Below are 21053 nucleotides of genomic sequence, written 5' to 3'. Positions count from 1 at the left end.
GGATCAAGCATATAGTTGCTTTATATCACATTGGGGCATATGTGTCTAGTATACACCATACCAGTGCTGGATCGGCAAGTCGGCATGTTAGTTACATCTTCATTCAATTCAAGCGGCTCTTTAACAGCAATCCATGTGGCACCAGCTGGCTCATGCAACTTGAAGCCTGTTGACTGAGGTCGTTATTCGCTTCGTAGGTGAATTGAGTCTTTTCAGGGCACCTAACTGAAGGCTCATGAGTCTGCGTGCTTTCATTGTTTAGAGTGAGTGTTTTAGAAGGTCTCAAGAATTTCGGGTACGTCTCTGGCTTGAGGTAAAGACTTAATGACATCTATAAACCTGGGGCATATCTCCCTCGACTTTTGTGCTGGTGACTCCTTGTTCAAGAGCAGAGCTGCACCTAAGAACATTCTATAAGTATGGTGCAGCATCCTAAAGCTCTCGTTCTGGTGACTCGCATTTTGGGCTACGCATGTTTCGATAGCAATATTGCATGACATAATTCGAATTATATAAGATGAAGAATATCCTGATGTCGGCCGAGGCTCATTGTGGGAGGCTGAGGGGAACGCTGGGTTTTGATGTCAGGCCAAACTGGCACCTAGCTCTGCGTAATAGGGATCAATGCTACTGTGCTATTGGAACAGGATTAGATAATTTCTTTGACTCTTGTTTCAACTCTTGCTTCAACTCTTTATGTTCTCGAATCTCCAGTATTGTGATGTTTCTGGTGACTCCGAGACCAGTGGGGGGCACAGTGAGTCACACTCGGGTGGAGCTATATGTTTAAATAAGCCCACACTCTTTCACCAAGAAAGCAATTTGGCGCAGTGGAAGCGCGGTATGTCTATCTCACAATGTGCATTACAAAACTTGTACTAACAGAACTAGCCGGGCTCATAACCCGGAGGTCGCACGATCGAAACGTGCAATTGCTAGGTTTCTATATTTTTAATGATTTTTGTAATTTTAGTTTTGGTATTTTGAGTTGTTCTTGTTTTATGGTTTCTTTTTGGTGGTGGTTTTACACTAGGTAGTTTCTGATGGGCACTGTTGGTGCAAGCACGTGACTGGCAACTTACATGCGATCTCTGGTTATTAACTATTGCAATAAATGAAAGCCTCTTTCTTTTGTTTGTAGTTGGCAATAGATAGAAGGAATAAGTAAGTAAAAAGCGACTTTTTGATCCAAGTTCAATCATGTGTATGTACTTGACAAGGTATATGTCTGCTGATCAACGGTATGCATCAGCTCACCAACTTGCACTGGCTTGATGGTAAGGAGAAGACAGTATTGACTAGGAGCTATTACAAAACACCAGATGATTCCGAACCGTGATTCCCTATAGTCGAATAGGCCTAAGCTTAGAGTCGTTTTATAATTAGCAAATGCATAGAATTCTACCCATGACCGCGTGACACCAATAGGACTACTCCTAGACGCATGCATGCCTCAGCTAAAAGATGACCAGTGCACTACCATATCTAGGCAACAGCATTTCTTGCTTGCTCCTCCTGGACCTCAATTTCATCTTTGTTCTTCAGTTTTATCAATAAAGCCATGGAGGAACTAGCACAGCAATACATCGACTTAACGAATGTGACGCCTCGCTGGTTACCGGGTGGCGACGCATTTTGGTATAAGCAGAATACTTTACCAAACAAATGCCAGTTTCTCTTTGTTGATGTCCGTGGAAAGAGTTGCGAGACAGCGTTTGACCACAAGCAACTCGCTGAGGCTCTGCACGAGAAGACAAACGAAGAGGTTGATCAATTCTCTCTTCCTTTCAACTGGATTGAGCCCGTTCCAGGCGAATCATGTGTTCGATTCCGCTTTGATAATCGAAAGTGGCAATTTGGGCCAAACAATCTGCTTCAAGAATGGGAGGGACAATTCACCACTGAACCAGATCATCTGATCCAAAAAGAAGTCATTTCTGCACACAGTGACACTAAGGTCACCGTCGACTTTGTGAATCGCACAGGCAAAACCCTCAGGGTGTTTTGGATCGATTGGAAGGCAAAGGCTATTCCATACATGTCAATCAAGAACGGCGAAACGAAACGACAGATTACATACGTCGGCCATGTCTGGCGACTGGTAGATGTTTCGAACGAAAAATACAGGGCAGTCTATTCAACCCCTGACGAGGGAAATCATGTCGCTATCATCGAGCATCTCAGTGACTCTATCCCTGAAGCATCTCCGCCCAGTGACGATGAAGACTCTGAAACCGATGAAGAGCCAACAAAATCCGAAAACGGCCCATGTCTCTATGTCAAAGACTTTAACGTATGGTTCAAAAATGAGAACAATGAAGCCTTTCAGCTATCTAAGAATGGAAACGAACAGAGTCCTTATGACAAAAGACACTTGTACATATCGCCAGACAAACGGCATGCAGTCGCATGGCAGTATACCACCGGGCAAGACCACAAGATCAACCTTGTGGAATCATCTCCAGAAGACCGGGTTGAGCCAAAGCTTCACACAAAGACATATCTCAAGCCAGGCGACCGTGTCAGAGTCGACAGACCTCGGCTCTTTGACCTCAAAACTCATAGCGAAGTTGCAACTGATGATTCGCTGTTCAAGAACCCCTACCAAGTAAGCAATCTGGAATGGAACCGTAACAGTCAGGAATATCGCTTTTATTTTAACGAGCGCGGGCATAAACATACCAGAGTTATTAGTATCAAAGTTGACGGAAGTGTTAGGACGCTCGTGGAAGAGAAGAGCCGCACATTTATAGACTATACGAAGTCATACTTCAAGCTCCTCAGAGACTCTGACGAACTCATCTGGGCCAGTGAGCGTGACGGATATAACCATCTGTATCTGATCGACCTCGTCACTGGCTCGGTCAAGAACCAGATCACAAAGGGGTCATGGATGGTCAATTTTGTAGAGTTTGTGGACAAGGAGCGTCATCGAATCTGGGTGCGAGGCTATGGGCTCAATGACGGTGAAGACCCTTATCACGCACATCTAGTAAGCGTCAATTTCGATGGATCAGGATTTAAGATTCTCACAAATGGAGATGGAACTCACTCTTGGTCCTTTTCCCCAGACAAACGTTACTTGATAGACATTTGGTCAAGGATTGACCGTCCCCCTACAACAGTTCTTCGTGAAAGCGAGTCTGGACAAGAGATAATGACACTCGAGAAGGCGGATTCGAAAGAGTTGGAAGATAAAGGGTGGTCTTCTCCTGAGAGGTTCGCTTCCCCTGGCCGGGATGGCAAGACACTTATATACGGAATCATCATTCGACCCGTCGACTTTGACAGCACCAAGAAATACCCCGTGCTTGATGAGATTTATTCCGGGCCACATAACTTTCGGGTCCCCAAGGCATTTTCAACTCTCTCAGATCGACGGCGATGGGCAGATGAAGGGTACATCGTCGTGGTCGTTGACGGAATGGGCACAAACTGGCGCAACAAAGGCTTCCATGATGTCTGCTACAAGAATCTTCATGATTCAGGACTTCCAGACCATATCGCTTGGTTGAAAGCTGCGGCATCTTCACGACCATGGATGGACCTCTCTCGAGTGGGAATCATGGGCGTTTCAGCAGGAGGACAAAACGCTGTAGCAGGAATGCTTCACCACGGTGATTTCTTCAAGGCCGGCATCGCAGATTCAGGCTGTCATGATAACCGCATGGATAAGTTATGGTGGAACGAACTGTGGATGGGATACCCAGTGGATGAGGCGTATGAGAAGGCGTCCAACATAACTCACGCCAAGAAACTCAGTGGTCCCTTGATGCTGATTGTTGGAGATTTGGACGACAATGTCGATCCATCTTCAACGTTTCAAATGGCAAATGCCTTGAATAGGGCGGGTAAAAATTATGAGTTTCTATTTATTCCTGGCGGTGGACATGGCTGTGGGGGAGGGAAGTATGGTCTTGCTCGTCAAAGGGAGTTCTTTAAGCGTCATTTGCAGCAAGAGTCCGAGTATCGAGTCGACATGTACTGTATGACACCGGCAGTTGATATTGTGGCTTTGGATAGGGATCGATAACTGAGAAAGGCGCATTGTATTTGAGGGGGTAGACATGCGTGAACCCCTGTTATACAACCCCAAATAGTGCAACATGAAGGGTCTTGTTGCCTCAAAGGCTACAAACAGTGGTTACAGCAACAATTGATTGATTTATTTGCAATACGTACGTTATCACAGCCTGCCTACTCACCTGTGTTTGGCCAAACTCCTCAATTGAGGCGCTTTCCTTTGCGTTTGTATTGGGTGAGTTTGGCCAGTACAGTCAGTATAGGACAGCTGGCCTTCTGCAATAGGTTCCCCCCCTCCACTAAAAAAAGCTCTACAGAGGTAGGGATGAAGATCTAAGCTACGCTCTAGCCCAGGAACCGCTACAGCCCCCTGCCCTCGCTCATCTCTTCTCTTCCTCTCTGTCTTCTTTTCTTTTCCCTTTTGCTGTACCACTTCTTCCTCTCTTCTTCATCGCATCGACGGTTGAAGATGAAGATCTCGTACTTGTCTGTTGGGCTCCTCGCCCTCTTCAGCCCCTTGGCAGCCGCCTGGAGCAAAGAAGGTATGTTTTACTCTGGGCTCGCCTCTGGTTCATGTCTTAACTAATTCCCACCCTCCCAGATCGCGAAATCTTTCGCATTCGAGATGAGATCTCAAAGTATGAGACCGATCCTGCTGCCAACTTCTACGACATCCTCGGCGTTCCTCCCTCTGCCTCGCTCGATGATATTACCAAGGCCTATCGCAAGCAGACCCGAAATCTGCACCCGGACAAGGTCAGACAGGGAATGCGATCCAAGGCTGAGAAGGACAAGAAGGCTGGCAAAAAGACCAAGCCTCCCACCAATGCTGAGATCAAGGCTGCTGTGAAGAAGGCCGGCGAGGCTCAGGCTCGTCTCTCTCTCATCGCCAACATCCTCCGTGGCCCCGAGCGCGACCGATACGACCATTTCCTCTCCAATGGCTTCCCTCTCTGGAAGGGCACCGATTACTACTACAACCGATACCGCCCCGGCCTGGGCACGGTCATCGTTGGCCTTTTCCTCGTTGTAGGTGGTGGTATTCACTACCTCACTCTATACATGAGCTGGAAGCGACAGAAGGAGTTTGTCGAGCGCTACATCAAGTTCGCCCGCGACACCGCTTGGGGTGGTGGTCTTAACATCCCTGGCGTCGATGCAGCTCCCGCTCCAGCCCCTGCTGCATCTCCCGCGCCCGCTAGCGACGAGGAAGAGGCCCCCCCTCTGCCCCAGAACCGACGAGAGCGCCGTATGCAGGAGAAGGCGGCCAAGCGCGAGGGCGCCCGTCCTGCTAAGAAGACGCGCCGTGCTGCTCAGGCTTCCTCTGGAACCGCTACTCCTATCCCTGCTGCTGGACCTACTGGTGCTCGCAAGCGAGTTGTTGCTGAGAATGGCAAGATTCTCGTTGTTGACTCCCTTGGTGACGTTTACCTCGAGGGAGAGGATGAGGAGGGCGAGGTTCACGAGTTCCTCCTTGACGTAAGCTATCACAATCTCATCGAATTGACTGGACTAACATGTGACAGCCCAATGAGCTTGCCAAGCCCACCATCAAGGACACCGCAGTCTTCCGCGCACCCATCTTCCTGTTCAACATCACTGCCGGCCGCTTCCTTTCCAAGAAGCCCACCGACCTCGAGATCGAGATCCCCGCTGAGGATGAGGACTCTGATGTTCCCCAGCCCACCCCCAGCACCGACTCTGCCGGCGAGGACTTTGAGCTTCTTGACAAGAGCACTGATTCTCTCACCAAGGCCAAGGCATCTGGCGCTTCGCAGGGCAAGGCTAACAAGCGCAAGGGCAAGAAGAGGTAAACTTTGGGAATGCTTTTCTAACAAAAGTTGACTGGAGCTAGGAGTGGATGGAGTTGGTGTGAAAAGGGGAGGATGTATTTTGTCAAAAGGACGATTAAATCTTAAATGCTTGCCAGGTTATAGTAGATGCCATTCATGAAAAGGACTAGATTTGGGATACACCTTGTGTTTAGAACCTCTGCTTCGGGCCTTCATGTGCTGACTAGGTATCAGTGACGTTTGGAATGGTCTCAGTCAATTAGAGTAAAGACGACTCATAGACAAGAAACCTCGTATGATCCCAATTCCAGCTCTTGTTCTCTTGGCCTTTGGCATTCTAGCTGTACTTGTACCCTCATAACGATCCAAAACTGCTGATAACCTGGCCATGATGGGTTACAATTGCTTACACATAACAACTATAGCTAGGCTTGTTCTTTCATTCTTTGGCTTCAAAGTCTATGATGATAAGACCCTTTGTATCCGTAACAATTCATCAGAGCCTAATTAAACTTGGACCAATTAATCTTTATTAATGGCTGCATACGGAACCCGAACTGTATTACACCTCTAGGGTTGCAATGAAGCTGCTGACACTCTGAGAGGCGGATATTACGGACATTTATATCCGGTCAACCTCTCCAAGCAGCACAACATTAGTTGACCGACCCCATTTCCATGGGCAAAAGGAGGAAGAGAAGCAGAATTTCGTAACCCCCGTCCATTGTCTTGCGTGCTTTTTGATTAGATAGCTAGCCAACTCCGTGCTTGCGATTCCGCAACTCCATTGGGGATATGTAGTTAGACAATAATCCACTTTGACGACTATTGATCATGCTAATTTTTTGCCATTGTTGATCATCTCTTATATAACTCCCACAAAGATACGCCTTTTTCGAGTTCTTAGCATGTTGACTATTTGTTGATCACTGTTTTTGTTTAACTCTCTTCAACGTGTCTGCCGAGCAACGATGACGTCCTCGAATCAACCTGAGCGGCCAAATGTCTATGGTGATAGCATCACGGAAACATTTCCGAGTCAAGAAGACTCAGCCGAGGACACCAAGGCTCGCATTTCAGTCGAGTCAACTGAAGAAACGGGCTCCAACAACGTCGTATTGCAGTCTTCAAAGTATGAAACGAGTTTACTTCGTAGGATATTGACACCAAAGAATTGTCGATGGAGCGATGAGTCGCCACCAGCTTTGTCTATGAGACATTGCTGTCTCTACGCCCTGGTAAGTAAATTACCTCAACTATTGAAGCTCATGCATGCTAACTGACAGTAATAGGCATCAGGTATCACAGTTGCAAATCTCTACTACAACCAGCCAATTCTCAACAAGATAGCCGCCACTTTCAATGTCTCATACGAAGAATCATCCCAGGTTGCAACGTTGTTGCAGTCAGGCTACGCAGCTGGTCTCATTTTTGTTCTACCACTCGGGGATATTCTCGAAAGGCGCCCGTTCATCATCGCTCTTGTTCTGGCCACTGCAACAATGGTAAGCTCTGTGTAGCATATTACTATATTCAGCAGCTGACATCACGTAGTGGATAGGACTCTGTGCAACAAATGACTTTACCGTCTTCCGTGCCTTATCTTTTGTATGCGGTGCTACCACAGTGACACCACAGCTGATGGTTCCTTTAGTAGGAGACTTTGCGCCAGCACATCGAAAGGCGTCTCTTCTTGCTATCGTCACATCAGGGCTTATGCTGGGTCTGTTGATGGCGAGGTTACTCTCAGGAGTGGTAGCGAATTTCACAAGTTGGCGCAACATTTACTGGCTGGCATGCGGTCTGCAGTACCTCATGGGGGTTGTGCTCTTCTGCTTCATGCCTGACTACCCATCGACCAATCCGGATGGGTTGAACTATCTCTATGCTCTTTGGTCAATTCCTCGCATGATGGTCACTGAGCCCGTTCTGATACAGGCTTGCCTCATTGCCTTTACGCTGTCAGCTGTGTTCACGTCGTTTTGGACAACGCTGACATTTCTACTCGCTTCTGCGCCCTTTGACTATACGTCTCTACAGATTGGTCTCTTTTCTCTGACTTCGCTTGCGACTATCTTGTCGATCCCCTTGATCGGGAGGTTGATTGATCGTTATATACCTCTACTCCCGACGATAGGCGGCCAGATCCTGGCGTTGACTGGAGTTATCGTCGGGACTTTCACTGGAAGCTTTACCGTTGCCGGCCTTGTGATTCAGGCTATCGGCATCGATGTCGGTATGCAGACAGCAGCAGTGTCGAACCGCGCGGCCATCTTCGGCATCAATCCCAAGGCGCGTAATAGAGTTAACACGGCTTACATGGCCCTGGTGTTTGCTGGACAATTGACTGGCACGGCAGTGGGGAATAGACTGTATGCTAGTGGAGGTTGGAGAAGAAGCGGCGGATGCAGCAGTAAGTCAACTCGGCGGACTCTTCTTTCAGTTACTAATGTAATCATCAACAGTTGCATTTGTTGGATTGTCCATCTTGATCGCCGTTGCAAGAGGACCTAGGGAAAGGGGATGGATCGGCTGGACAGGAGGTTGGCATCCTCGACGAGAAAAGCCTGTGATAACACAAACACAAACAGAAGATGAAGAGCAAGGCGAGGAGCAGAATAGGAAGGAGGAAAAGTAAAATAAACAGTAGTTATGTAAACAGATTAAAATAGAGATGTTTTGTTTTATATCCGTACTCCGTAGGTAAACGGACAACGGGCCGACAGTTCCACTAGTCACCGCCGCAATATCCCGTCAATCCCTTGGGATCAGCCTCAAAATGCAACATCGCCAAGAGACAATAGGCAAAGTTTACAACTTTGACAGGGGATTGCCTTGTCAGTTCAGTTTGGCTACTAAAAGAGACTCGGAAGCTGAGCCTCCATGAGCCCCTCATTCGGCGTAGCACGGGTACACGGGTAACTAAACAGGGGTCCTCTGACTCTAGACATAATATATCCATCTTCCTTCAGGATTCGTTTGAACAATGGGAGTCGTAAGCATTAAAAGATGCCGGCTCTTTTCTTCCCTCTCTCTTATGTAATCTCGTCTGATCGCATCAATTTTCTTCGTTGCATTTCTTGGCATCTTTGTTGATCGAGTCAAGTCGTAGCTGCAGGCAGGATGGCTATTCCACTTACAACAGCCGGACCACAGTATCAGTATCATGACGACTTCGATTCTACTCCTAAACAAGGCTCAACGCCAACACAAGATCAACCTTTAGACCGGCCTCAAGAACAGGCACAACCATTGTCAGCTCACGACATACCATCTCTTCCCGCCAAAGATCATCATATATGGAAGGCCAGACTTAACCTTCGTCTCTTCTCCATCTGTGTTGACGCTCTTCTGCTTGTCATTGTCTCGCTATTGGCCTCTAGTTCTAATGATGGGGAAATCTCCCTCATCTTCTTTGGTGTCGTCGTATGTACCTATCTATTCTCATGACTCTGCCACCTGTTAACGAAGAAACAACTTAGACTACCCTTGCTCTGATATGGAATTTTGCCGACTCTATCCATCTCTGGACCAGAAGATACCACAGTTTTAGCCCCTCCACACGAATCTGCATCGATTTTCCATTAGCCATTCTCTTTGCAATCCTGTCACTCATCTATGGCTATTTCGGTCCTTCGGATCGCCCAGTTTCCGGCTCTGCCCCGAGCACAGACGAGTCACATCTTGGGAGACGAGCCCTTGGATGTTTCGGCATCACCAAAGCGTAAGTCTACTACTCCTACTCCCTGGGGAACAAGAAAATACCATGCCTTAATATAAGGTATCCTAAACTTATCCTAAACCTATACCAAGTTACCTAAACCTTTTTATCATTTAGGGCCCAGGTCCCAAGTTTTCTTGCTCCCTAAGGCATGCTCAAATCTCATAGTTACATCTCTCTGACTTACAATGATTTCCTTAGTATCGTTCAAATGATTTTAGTTTTTGTGGCTTACTACGAGAGAACACAAGCAAAGTCGTCCACATCACGAAGCAACTATTTGAGAACCGAGGAGGATATACCCAGAGATGAGGAAGAAGGATTGTTATTTAGTGAAGACTCTGTGTCAGACAGATAGTCGTGCTGGTTGACAGCCAGAGACTTACGTTTTGTTTCCCACGCATTTTACCATTTAGATACCACCCACCATAAGAAAGACACAAGCATAGCAGATACCCCTACCACCACAGCATCTTTTTTTATCCTGTTCCTAATTTTCAGTCTCAGTAGCGCTCAATGTCCATTCTCTACCTCATCAGTTTCAACCAACGTCTTCCAGCCATCTTGGGGGACTCGGGGAGAGCCTGGTTGTCGTTGAGCTTGTTCATTCCATCAGTAATCTTAAGGCACTCATGACATAGCAAATCCCCGGGGCCAACGTTTTCCTCCAGCACCAAAATGTCGCAGCCCTTTTTCCCTGCAGTGATAACATTGCCGCAAGGGAAGAATCGGCCAAAAGGTTCGAGTCTCAAATTACAGAGCCAGCACGAAGCAACGCGGGTGACTTGACGGCACATTTTGGATGGGGAGGGCCTATTGAGGGGTAATACTTGTAGTCACGTAACGTTTATGAGATCCTACTGCGTACCTAGAGGGAAGTGGTGATGGGCTTAGGACAACAGTTGGGTAAGGCTGCTGAGATGCGAAGCCTGGTGCTTAGGAAGCTGAGATGAGTTGTAGATTTGAGGCTACATCGAGGAAAGAATGAGCTATTTTATAATAGAGGTGACCATTGCAACAGTTCACTGTAATCAGTAAATTCAATGAACGTTGCCTCTTATATGCAATGATTCTATTGAGATTCTCTGTTCTGGGCTATACTCCTCGTGAACAACAGATACACCTCAGCGTTGACCAGAGAGAACAATGGCATAGACTTATTCGCCGCAGACACAACTCCATCAAATACGTGAACGCACTATTCTGCCCATCGATCTTTGAATTACTTGTGTGCAGTGCCCATAAGAAATTCGAGATTGCGTCAAGCTTGTCGCGTTCATGAATCAGACCAATATTTGACGGGTCTAATGATGAACATGGGTTAAAGGAGGCCTAAGGTTACCTAGGCCAATGTATCAATCTGACCAAGCAAAATGATGGGCTGCAGACACAATGACACAAAGTACATAGAAAATCTTCTTTTAAGTCTCTTAACTTCTTTTGAACTACAAAATGTCGACAAATACACGTCCCTTGCCAAGTCTTCATCCTTAGACCCAACAGAGACCATTCTCTCGCTGCTTCTTATCAAGCCCGCCTCCTCTTCCCAAAGGATATATACCGCACATCTTGTCACAAAGGAGACGCTGCCCTGCGTAGAATCATGCATGCCAAGTTTCCCAACAAGCTAACAAAAACTCCTTCCCAAGTACTTCCTCGTGTCCGGATTCGCAAACGCTTAGTACACACGCTTGAAAGGTGGCACAGGCTTGCACTCGGCCTCGTCCAAGGTGTTGGCGATGACCTTTCGGTAGGCCAGGTCGACCTTGCCGTGAGGCTCCTTCTGGAAAGAAAGAGTGTGCTTCATCCAGTTCTCGTCATCTCGCTCGGGGAAATCCTCGCGGGCGTGAGCACCACGAGACTCCTTTCGGTTGGCGGCAGAAGTGGCAGTTTGGATACTGTATATCGTGTCAGTATTACTTCAGTGTATCATAAAAGAGTCAAAACTTACGCGCAGGTGAGCAAGTTGCGGAGCTCAAGGGTCTCAACGAGATCAGAGTTCCAGATCATGCTGCGATCCTTCATGCCAACCTGGCTGTACATGGCATCAATCTCCGTCATCTTGCGAACACCCTCATCCAAACTCTCCTGGGTTCGGAAAACGCTGACATCAGTCTGCATAGCCTTCTGCATGGCGAGTCGGATCTCAGCGGTGCTCTTAGGACCATCAGCAGTTCGGACCTTGTCGAGGACCTCGATGTGGTCGGAAGCAGCATCGGCGGCAATAGGCTTCAGGGCGTCGCCGGGGTTGAACTTGTCACGAATAGTGTGCGAAACGGCACGACCGAAGACAACAAGATCGAGAAGAGAGTTGGCACCCAGACGGTTAGCACCGTGGACAGACACACAAGCGGCTTCACCACAAGCGTACAGACCAGGGACAACTTTGTCCTCACCCTTCTCGTCAACGGTAAGAACCTCACCAGTGTATCGTGTAGGGATACCACCCATGTTGTAGTGGACGGTAGGAAGAACGGGAATGGGCTGCTTGCGGACATCAACACCAGCGAAGATACCGGCGGTCTCAGAGATACCGGGCAGACGCTCAGCAAGGATTTCAGCGGGGAGATGGCTGAGCTGGAGGTAGATGTGATCCTTCTCAGCACCGACACCACGGCCCTCACGAATCTCCAGGGTCATGGATCGAGAAACGACGTCACGAGAAGCGAGATCCTTAGCGGTAGGAGCATATCGTTCCATGAATCGCTCACCCTCAGAGTTGAGGAGGTAACCACCCTCACCACGAGAACCCTCAGTGATCAGGCAACCAGCTCCGTAGATACCGGTAGGGTGGAACTGGACGAACTCGAGATCCTGGTTGGGGAGACCGGCACGGGCAACCATGGCCATACCGTCACCGGTACAAGTGTGGGCAGATGTGCAAGAGAAGTAGGCTCGTCCGTAACCACCAGTAGCGAGAACGGTGTGGTTGGCGAGGAATCGGTGCAGGGTGCCGTCCTCCTGGTTGTAGGCGAGGACACCGCGGCACTCACCATCCTGCATAATCAGGTCCAGGGCGAAGTACTCGATGAAGTAATTGGTCTTGTGTCGGAGGGACTGTCCGTAGAGCGTGTGAAGAAGGGCGTGGCCGGTTCGGTCAGCAGCAGCGCAGCATCGGTAAGCCTGTCCACCCTTTCCGTACTCCTTGGATTGACCACCGAAAGCTCGCTGGTAACTGGCGAAATTGTCAGTAGCCGCTGTGTGGGCGGATTTCAAAGTCCAGACTCACATCTTGCCATCATCCGTTCGCGAGAAGGGGCAGCCGTAGTTCTCAAGCTCGATAATGGAAGCGGGAGCCTCTCGGGTCATGTAGTGAATAGCATCCTGGTCACCCAGCCAGTCGGAACCCTTGACGGTATCGTACATGTGCCATCGCCAATCGTCCTCGTGCATGTTACCTAGGGCAGCGTTGATACCACCCTGGGCGGCGACGGTGTGAGATCGAGTAGGGAAAAGCTTGGAGATACAGGCAGTGTTGAAGCCAGCCTCGGCGAGACCGAAAGCAGCTCGCAGACCGGCACCACCAGCACCAACGACGAGAGCATCATACTCGTGATCCTGAAAAGTGTCAATTGACGAGATCTGTGATTCGCGGATGATCGGGTAGACGTACGATGACGGCGTATTTGTTGCTCACGAAAGGAGAAGCCTCCTTGGCTCGCAGAGGACCATTGCCTGTGATAACTCGGGCTGTGGACAGCTCGTCAGTATTTTAAAGCTTCGCATAGGATTCGGAAAGAAGCATACCAACAGGTCGAGTGGTGGAGAAAGCTCGAGAAGAAGGGAACCTAGCAGCCCGCGTGAACTATCAAGAGGTTAGCAAAGCGCATTGATGAGCTGACGAAGCTTCTGCGGTGGACAGCCTGTTTCATATGCCATCGCAGAGAGCAGACCAGGGACTACTCACAGCAGAGCCGACGGCCAATCTCCTCATTGCCATAGAAGAAGCCATCATCAACTAAAGTCACTATGACCAAGACCAAACTGCATCCGCGGGGAGAATCGAAAGGGTGGTATTTGACGATATCTTCGGGTGGCGGAGGAGCAGGACTTTTGTTAGATGTGGTTTTGGAGGAGAGAGAGAACGGATTGAATTGACTGTCCAACCAATCGACAATTCCCCTTGATGTTTTTTTGGGTCTCTCGTCCTTCGCGAGCCTCGATCGGACGGATTCTCTCGGCTCCTCGGTTGATCCAACCAATCAGCGTTGGCTTATTAGCAGCGCCGATTATTCGCCGCCTACTGGACGTGGACGCTGTAAGCCACTGAAGATATAGGGACTCGGAAGTCGATGACCTGAGCTCACTACCTATGCTGTCAAATGATAGAGCTCCTTGAGTCCGAGGTGCGTCGCTGTCGAAGCCAATTGGTTTTCAATTTTAACTGTTTTTCGTAATACTACATCTAATGTCATCCTCCTTCGATCTTCATCCAATATCAAAGCCCAATGGATCGGGAAGATTCGCCTTCGCGAGTCTAACAAATCCATGACGTTCAAGACAATACATCTCATCACGTGTCCGCGGATGTACATTTTGCCATGTCGGCTCCCCGTTTCCCCCGCCTATTCCGATCCCAACGGCATGTGCTGACGGCTCCACCTCCAGTCATATAACAACACGACCCGGCCCGGAACCAATTTTCGAGGCCGGTCATCAAAGTCCGGTTTTCGTACTGCAGCCTTGACATTTCACAGAGTTCAAATAGAACGTTGAAAGAGTCCTTTTTCTCCTATGATGGGCTCAAAAACGAAAAACTACTCTTAACTTCAGCGTCATGATGGGAGCCTTGGAACTTACGGTCATATGAAGCATTCCTGATTACACCTTCGTTTTCTACTTCTTGATCTTAGACCTCTCAGGCCACAATAAAGTATGAGATACGTCACATTTAAACACCAGGACATTCAATAAGGTAATTAAAGATAGAATCTTGACGTCTACTGGCTCTACCATTATCCACCATTCCCTGACTTTATAATCATGTCGCTCTGTATCTTTAAACTGCCAGAATCAGTACAGCCAACTCCTTCTTCTTCTCCTAACCCGTATGCAACCGCAACAAGGATATCTTACTAAATCTAATTCGATAATACTTCACGGAGCATGACCAAGAAATTGTCGGTCAGCTTGTGGACTTCTCCCACAGGAGGCTTAACGGGCTCTCCAGCGCTTCGTCGCAAGCGATCCTGTCGCTTGGCTCTGCGTCGCCTCTCAGCCTCGATGGGATCCAACTCATCTTCTGCTTCTGCCTCTGCCTCATCCTCTGAGCCATCATCATAAGCCATATCCTCGAGGTCCTCGCTGTCTAATCCAAAGTCTGATGAGTTGAAAGCCATTGCCGTTGGCATCATATCGCTTCCTGCATGACCCTCAGCTGCCATCTTCTGTCTTGTTTTATCATTGTGCCACTTCTTTCGAGACTCTTGCCATGCAATAAGAGAGTTGATCTCTGCAATTGCCTTGTCTTTGTCCAGAATTCCAGCACTGACACCGCCCTCGAACAAGGCGTTAACATTAAGGGTTCCGTTCTTAGGGCCCTTTCGCAAGAACTCGAGGATACCCTCGATCCAGCCCATGAGCTGTGTGAAGAGGCCGTTATCGTGAGTATGCACTTCATGGACAAACTTGTAAAAGTTATGCTCATGTCGCTGGCAAAGATCAATAAAAGCCTGAACAGTCTGATTTGGATCAGCCGATGCATCTTGCTCCCTGCACTTGTCGACGACCTATACATATGTTAGCATGCAGTTTTGATTCGGGGATAGCTGCTTCTCTCACCTGGATCATGTCATCGATAAAGACAGCGAAGTCAGTAACACTATTGTACACGTTTGCCGACTTGTAGACTCGTACGAGAGGCTCGTAGAAGATGGTGAAGAGGTCTCGGAATAGCTGGAGGGTCACCGGCTCCTCGATCAACTGGAGCATCATCTCCTTGTCTCTCTGTCTTGTGCACAGCTTCAAGTACTGCTTCATGTACGAAAACAGTTGAGCGCCCTGGCGCAACTCCTCGTCAATATTCTCCACCGCATTGTTGAATGCGACATATGCGTTGTAGAGCCTCTGGATTTGCTCTCCTGTAAGCCCTGGTTCAATGAGATCAGATCTCATAATCGCCACGATCAAGTCTACATCGTCTGCCTCAGCCTCTTCACGGATGGCGACCTTGATGTGCTCTTTGGCATGTGTGTACTTGTAGAGCTTGCCTGAGAAGACAGGATCATCAATCTTGCTAGCGAGGATATCGATCGACTTTTGGAAGCTCTTGATACCATCGTTAAGCGTAAGTGAGAAAATCCTCTGCATCAATGACCGCGTGCCGAATGGTTGAGCTAGGAAGATGTCCAAGACACCAGACATGACTGCTGCGGGGTTCGCGATTCGGATAACGTTCTTGATAACTGAGTATGGGATGAGAGAATGAATACGTCTCGCTTGAGCAAATAGCTCAGGGGAGTTGTCCTCAGCCAGGAAGAGGTGGTAGATGACGGCAGCAATCTCAATACGAAGCCACTCGGCAAACTTTCGATACTGGATACTGAGATCCTGGATCGTCTCCTTTTCCTTGATCTCTTTGAAGAGCATGGTAAGTCCGTTGTGTTCTACTATATCGCGACGGAACCTGGAATATGTCAGCTCAGGCTTATGGCCGGTGTGAGATAACACTCACTGTTCCATGTACTCGTCAAGCTCGGCGGCTCGTTTCCTAGCGATTTCATAGAATTGCTTCTGCTCTTCCATGCGCTTCGCATCCACCTCCTTCCTTCGAAGAATATCTTCAACATCCTCGTCTGTGGGGGTAATGGGCTCGCCACTCAGAAAGTCTTGCACAGCTTTAGTATTAGCAAATTGGGGGTTGTGGAGTACAGATCGCAAGAACGCCCTGAGTGAGATTCTTTGGTTTTCACGCCATAGAACAACAGTCTATGTATCTTGTTAGTTGGCTGTGAAAATCGTGTATTGTGTCACTCATACCTCTGACTTATCTGACTTATCCGAATCCTGGCGAACGGCAGGGCTAAGTCTTCCTCCCTCGGTAGACATGCGAGGAGATGGAATTCTAGGGGAATTAAGGCCCTTGGATCGATTCGATCTGAATGATGCCGCAGATCCAGCCCTACGGTGACCTTCGTAACGTTAGCATAAGTAAGTAATGCAACAAAAATGGGGCGGGCCATACCAGGCGTCAGCATAGATGAATAGCCATTAGGTCTTGTCGAGACTGAAGAAATAGAGGAAGCATCTGATTCGTTTCCGTTGCTGAACATGGATGTGAAGGCGATCGTTGTTGTAGTATCTGACTTGTTCTTCTTGGGCATTTCTGGTACGACTCGACCAGGAAGCTCTTGTCGCAATCGGCTGTGAAGTTTGGCAAAGTCGCTATATCTTCGGCCAACATAGTGCTCCAATTCTCCCTTCTTCTTGATACGCAGGATAAATTCGGCGTGTTTGTGCTTTCGGATCGTATGCTTGACTTGGGTGACTCGCACGCCTGCGACATTGACATCCCAGCCATTAATATAGTTGCCCTCGGGCAGAGTATGCATGACACCAGTGTCGATAGCATTGCTGTCAACAATCTCAATCTCTGAAAACCGAATGCGCTCCTCGAATCCCGATGATGTGCCAATTCCAGAGACCATCATTAGCTCGACAAGTTTCCTGGCCTTGATGGCTAGTTTTCGTCGCTTTGTCTCCTCTAGGCGATCCTCCGACGATGAAATCTGCTTTCCTGCAAACGACTCAAGGAACTATAGTTCGTTAACGTCAGATCGGCCATGGACAAATCGCATCATCATTACTCACCACTTGAAGCTTGTCCTGCCAGAATTCCTTCTCGCGCGCCTTATCAAGGAAGGGAAAGTCGCGAACATGGTGGACGAAGATGTATCGCAGAATGGGTAATTCGGACTCTTCAGGAGGGACCTCACCCTGATCGGATCGAAATGGCGCGCCGAAGCGCTGGAGGGCGGTGGTAGAGTTGAGTTCGTTTATTTCCCACTGTACCTGCTCCGAAATAAGCTCTCTTTTGAGGTCTAACGTGTAAAAGAATATATCAGCATCTATTACACCGCATTCGACCGCAAATTAATGCGCATTGCAACACTTACAGTGCTCCTGCTTGCCGGTCAACGCCTGGCCTGGTGGTGGCGTAGCATCTTGCTTTGATCGCACTGGGAGGTCAACGGTAGATGGAGGATTCGCAGAAGCATCCTCAACAACTGCGGGCGTATCTCCAGCCTCAGCAGCCATGTCTCTTACGCAACAGTCGATTATGGAGAGCTTTCCGTGTATGTCTTGTAATGGAGAGCGATGTATTTCACGGTTCAGAAGGTCGGCCGCTATCAATGTCTGTTGTAAATTGATATCGATGTATGTAGAAGACTCGGCGAAGTTGGGGTAGGTAGATTTGGTTCAGAAGCACGTCCGGAATATTGTTGGTTTGGTCTGGACTGTACTGCTTTCGTTTGGCGGGGCAAAGCTGCAGTAAGCTTCCATCGTTAGTACGCTAAAAAGTGCCTTATGGGGCGCAGCTACGTAATGTTGTCGGCTGTTGGTAGGGACTCACATCAACGTCTTCTTCAGGGTATCACGAACAGAACGGTCAAAGGAACAGAACCTCAAATGATGAAACTTTTCTTCCTTTGCATTATAGACCTCAACCTTTTTTAAGGTACTCCTCACGCTGGGCACTTGCGTGTAATAAGCGCCAAAGCGAGAGGCATGACGTGTGTCGCCAAGTACCAAGCCACTCGCCCAGACTCTCACAACCCTGCTTTTTCGGGTCCTTTTTGCCGTGTTATGGATGCCCGGCATGACAGTCAAAACTTTTTTGATATCAAACTAATGTAACGGCTATTGAGCTTCTGGTATAGTCAATGGTCCAGGGCGCCTAATGTAAGGCTGAACAGACATCCGAGTCATGAATTACTATCAATACGAAGGGGGCTTTCCTACGATCTATAAACTGATGCCAAGCAACTCCCAACGGGTCTTTGTGGTAAGGAATTCTCCAGCTTCATAGACTCACAGTTTTTTGTGCTGTCTGCTGCCAAAAACCGTCAGCACTATAGTGACGACGACTCATCTCGTTTGATCAGCCCGTTCGGTATCTAAAAAAGGCAGCCGATCCTTTGTTGATCCGAATATCAGTCTCATTTCGACCTTTGTGAATACAAGCCACGCTGGCTAATGGTGATATCCACTCCATGTGCGTTGACATTGTGGCTGCCGAGAACTTGGACCAAGCACGGGATTACGCCGTGAAATAATAACTAAGAGATTGGGCATTTCTTACGGGTAAGCCAATCATCGAAATGTGTACCAGAATGGGAATTGGAGGGAGATTCTTTTGCCCCGCCCCGATGAGTTACGCAATGCCGAGTCTGTGCTTTATTGGCCAGGCCAGCACCCTACCGTACATGAGTTGCTAAATGGGAACGCTGCGGGCTTTTTTCACGATATGTCACAGCCCTGGGAGGCTCTTATGTTTTGTCTTCTAGTTGATTTCGATGGTGTCGGGCAGCCCTGCCTTCAGCAAATGAAGTCAGAAAGAAGCTCAAAACGCTCTGTCTAGGTAGGTTCCCGGCTCAGCACTTTTCACGGAGAACGTTCGGTCTTGGTCAACCGATTCGAGTCTCTAATCCTTGGCAATTTGGGTCAAAGCAGAGCTGCTCCGAGTCACGGCTCGGCGGTGGGGAAGTGACACGGAGGCTCCGAAGTGTGGCGCCGGCAGCGGCTCGGAACAGGAAAGACGGAAATGCTCCTGATGAGACGACTATGTAACTAGGTATCATTAGCATCATAAATTATTATCGGTCTGTGGAATAATAGTCAGCGACGCGAATGTCAGGCTTGACATGCCTACAGACATTCAGTGGGTGAGGAGACGTGAGAATTTCAGTAGTTTGAGCAATACAAACATGCCAGGTGCCTCGTATCTACGTATTAATGATCGCATGCCACCATTATCTATGATGCTTGCAATGGCCGCTTACAGAATTGGCTTCGGTGTTATTATGCATTGAGTCGAAACTCTTGGGAAGGTTCTTGTGACTGACGTAGGGTAAGTTGATCGACCCCATATGTACTTGGTTTTATTCATAAACCGAATGATGTTTTCGTATTGAGGTAGTGCTTTATTGAAGAACAATCTCGATGCGAATCAACTATCTATTAAAAATCCTGCCATTACAAAGGGAATAAAGGAGTTATGTGATGCGCGCGCTATGATGGGTATCGAATGAAAGCAATTGAACTGAGAACCGACAAGCTCACAGTTCGTCGAAAACACGAAGCTCCTCCTCTGCATGCGTATGCACCAGCTTCCTCTTCGAATATGGAACACCACTCTTCTCAGGTCTTCGGAGAGACAGCGATGGATGTGCCACTCCCTTATGTGACTGGATGATAGACTCTGTAACACGAGGTGGACTCGAGTCATCACTACCCAAGAGTGAACTATGTCTTGAGACATACTGAGCACCGAAGAACAGAACTACCACTGCAAGGAACACAACCGTGATGCAGATAATGATAGCTCTCAATCTCAACCGTGTCTTGTCCTGGGACTCCTTGTCTAGACGCTCCCAGAGCTCAACTTGCTCTCGAACAATATCGACTCGATCACTAAGAGCGCGGATCCTTGCGCGGCCATCTTGGACACGGGTCGTGAGTGATTCGATGTGCTTCTGGTGCTCCTTGAACTGGCCCATTGCTGCAATCTGCGATGTGATATCGTTTTCGATTTCAGAAGCGTCCTTCTCAAAATTTCGATGGATGTTCTGAGACTCCTCCGCCAACTCCTTCAAGGCGGAAACAGTCGACTGAAGGGTACTCATCTTCTCAAGAACCGCATAGTATGTCTCATCAAGTCGCCGGGCTGTGGACGTAGAGAAGGATCCAAGCTCGACCAGGGATTGCTTCAGGCCCCTATGAAAGCGTCAGCTATATAGCACCAGACAAGGATATATGCAGTATCTTACTCGACCTGAGAGGACGTTTTAGCCTGATCTTCCAAAATCTTCTCCTTGGTCTTGGGTTCCGCCGGAGCAGGGACATTGAGAGCTCTGTTCTCCTCCTCTCGCGAGAGCATCAAGCTTGGCCTCCGACTTTGATCGGGGCTCATGTACGGCGTGACGCCTTCTGAGCGTGTCATGATGTCTACTGATGCTCTGCCCTGATATTGTGGGTTCGCCGATACAGGATGGGAGATGGAGATGTGGTGCGGATGCACGGCGCGGTCCTCATTATATCGATCGCGTTCTTTCTTCTCTCGACGGCCGAGCTTCACGGGGGACGCGAGCTCGGTGATGGATCGCTTCAACTGATGTCGGCTGCTCGAACGAACACTGGAGACCGAGTTTGTAGAGTCTCGGGGACTCGTAAAGCCTGCTGAGGCCATGGCGTGAGCGGTATTTCCCCGTTGGTAGTGTGGCTGATCCCGATTCGTCCTGCCTGCAGCTATAGTGACCGTACTGTAGGTCGTGAGAAAAACTCTATGCCTGGACCCT

The 21053-nt window shown here is 48.5% G+C and overlaps 7 protein-coding genes across 7 annotated transcripts; 4 read left to right on the top strand and 3 right to left on the bottom strand.

The window, feature by feature from the left end:
* Window positions 1-1561: 1561 nt before the first annotated feature.
* On the top strand, window positions 1562-4033 carry FSUBG_4998 (prolyl tripeptidyl peptidase; the record flags this gene model as incomplete). Its single annotated transcript, XM_036683046.1, has 1 exon — window positions 1562-4033. The coding sequence occupies one exon, from the start codon at window positions 1562-1564 to the stop codon at window positions 4031-4033; it is 2472 nt and encodes an 823-aa protein (XP_036539477.1).
* A 459-nt stretch (window positions 4034-4492) lies between these two features.
* Window positions 4493-5837, top strand: FSUBG_4997 (uncharacterized protein; the record flags this gene model as incomplete). The annotated part of the gene is made up of 3 exons (XM_036683045.1): window positions 4493-4565; window positions 4625-5502; window positions 5550-5837. The coding sequence occupies 3 exons, from the start codon at window positions 4493-4495 to the stop codon at window positions 5835-5837; spliced, it is 1239 nt and encodes a 412-aa protein (XP_036539476.1).
* A 950-nt stretch (window positions 5838-6787) lies between these two features.
* On the top strand, window positions 6788-8454 carry FSUBG_4996 (dityrosine transporter; the record flags this gene model as incomplete). The annotated part of the gene is made up of 4 exons (XM_036683044.1): window positions 6788-7054; window positions 7109-7321; window positions 7371-8229; window positions 8282-8454. 4 exons carry the CDS (start codon window positions 6788-6790, stop codon window positions 8452-8454), a joined length of 1512 nt encoding a protein of 503 aa, XP_036539475.1.
* Window positions 8455-8939: 485 nt separating this feature from the next.
* On the top strand, window positions 8940-9544 carry FSUBG_4995 (uncharacterized protein; the record flags this gene model as incomplete). The annotated part of the gene is made up of 2 exons (XM_036683043.1): window positions 8940-9242; window positions 9299-9544. 2 exons carry the CDS (start codon window positions 8940-8942, stop codon window positions 9542-9544), a joined length of 549 nt encoding a protein of 182 aa, XP_036539474.1.
* A 1671-nt stretch (window positions 9545-11215) lies between these two features.
* FSUBG_4994 (succinate dehydrogenase (ubiquinone) flavo precursor mitochondrial) lies at window positions 11216-13489 on the bottom strand (the record flags this gene model as incomplete). The annotated part of the gene is made up of 6 exons (XM_036683042.1): window positions 11216-11435; window positions 11489-12712; window positions 12767-13095; window positions 13151-13227; window positions 13285-13342; window positions 13445-13489. The coding sequence occupies 6 exons, from the start codon at window positions 13487-13489 to the stop codon at window positions 11216-11218; spliced, it is 1953 nt and encodes a 650-aa protein (XP_036539473.1).
* Window positions 13490-14618: 1129 nt separating this feature from the next.
* FSUBG_4993 (uncharacterized protein) lies at window positions 14619-17793 on the bottom strand (the record flags this gene model as incomplete). Its single annotated transcript, XM_036683041.1, has 7 exons — window positions 14619-15266; window positions 15319-16162; window positions 16211-16464; window positions 16516-16667; window positions 16721-17291; window positions 17347-17603; window positions 17652-17793. 7 exons carry the CDS (start codon window positions 17791-17793, stop codon window positions 14619-14621), a joined length of 2868 nt encoding a protein of 955 aa, XP_036539472.1.
* A 2021-nt stretch (window positions 17794-19814) lies between these two features.
* FSUBG_4992 (septum formation initiator domain protein) lies at window positions 19815-20944 on the bottom strand (the record flags this gene model as incomplete). Its single annotated transcript, XM_036683040.1, has 2 exons — window positions 19815-20472; window positions 20526-20944. 2 exons carry the CDS (start codon window positions 20942-20944, stop codon window positions 19815-19817), a joined length of 1077 nt encoding a protein of 358 aa, XP_036539471.1.
* Between the last annotated feature and the right edge of the window lie 109 nt (window positions 20945-21053).

Source organism: Fusarium subglutinans, assembly GCF_013396075.1.
Source record: "Fusarium subglutinans strain NRRL 66333 chromosome Unknown NRRL66333_c0000045, whole genome shotgun sequence".
Lineage (NCBI taxonomy): Eukaryota > Fungi > Ascomycota > Sordariomycetes > Hypocreales > Nectriaceae > Fusarium > Fusarium subglutinans.
The sequence above is the reverse complement of the archived record's forward strand: the minus strand, read 5'-3'. Positions and strand labels throughout refer to the sequence as shown.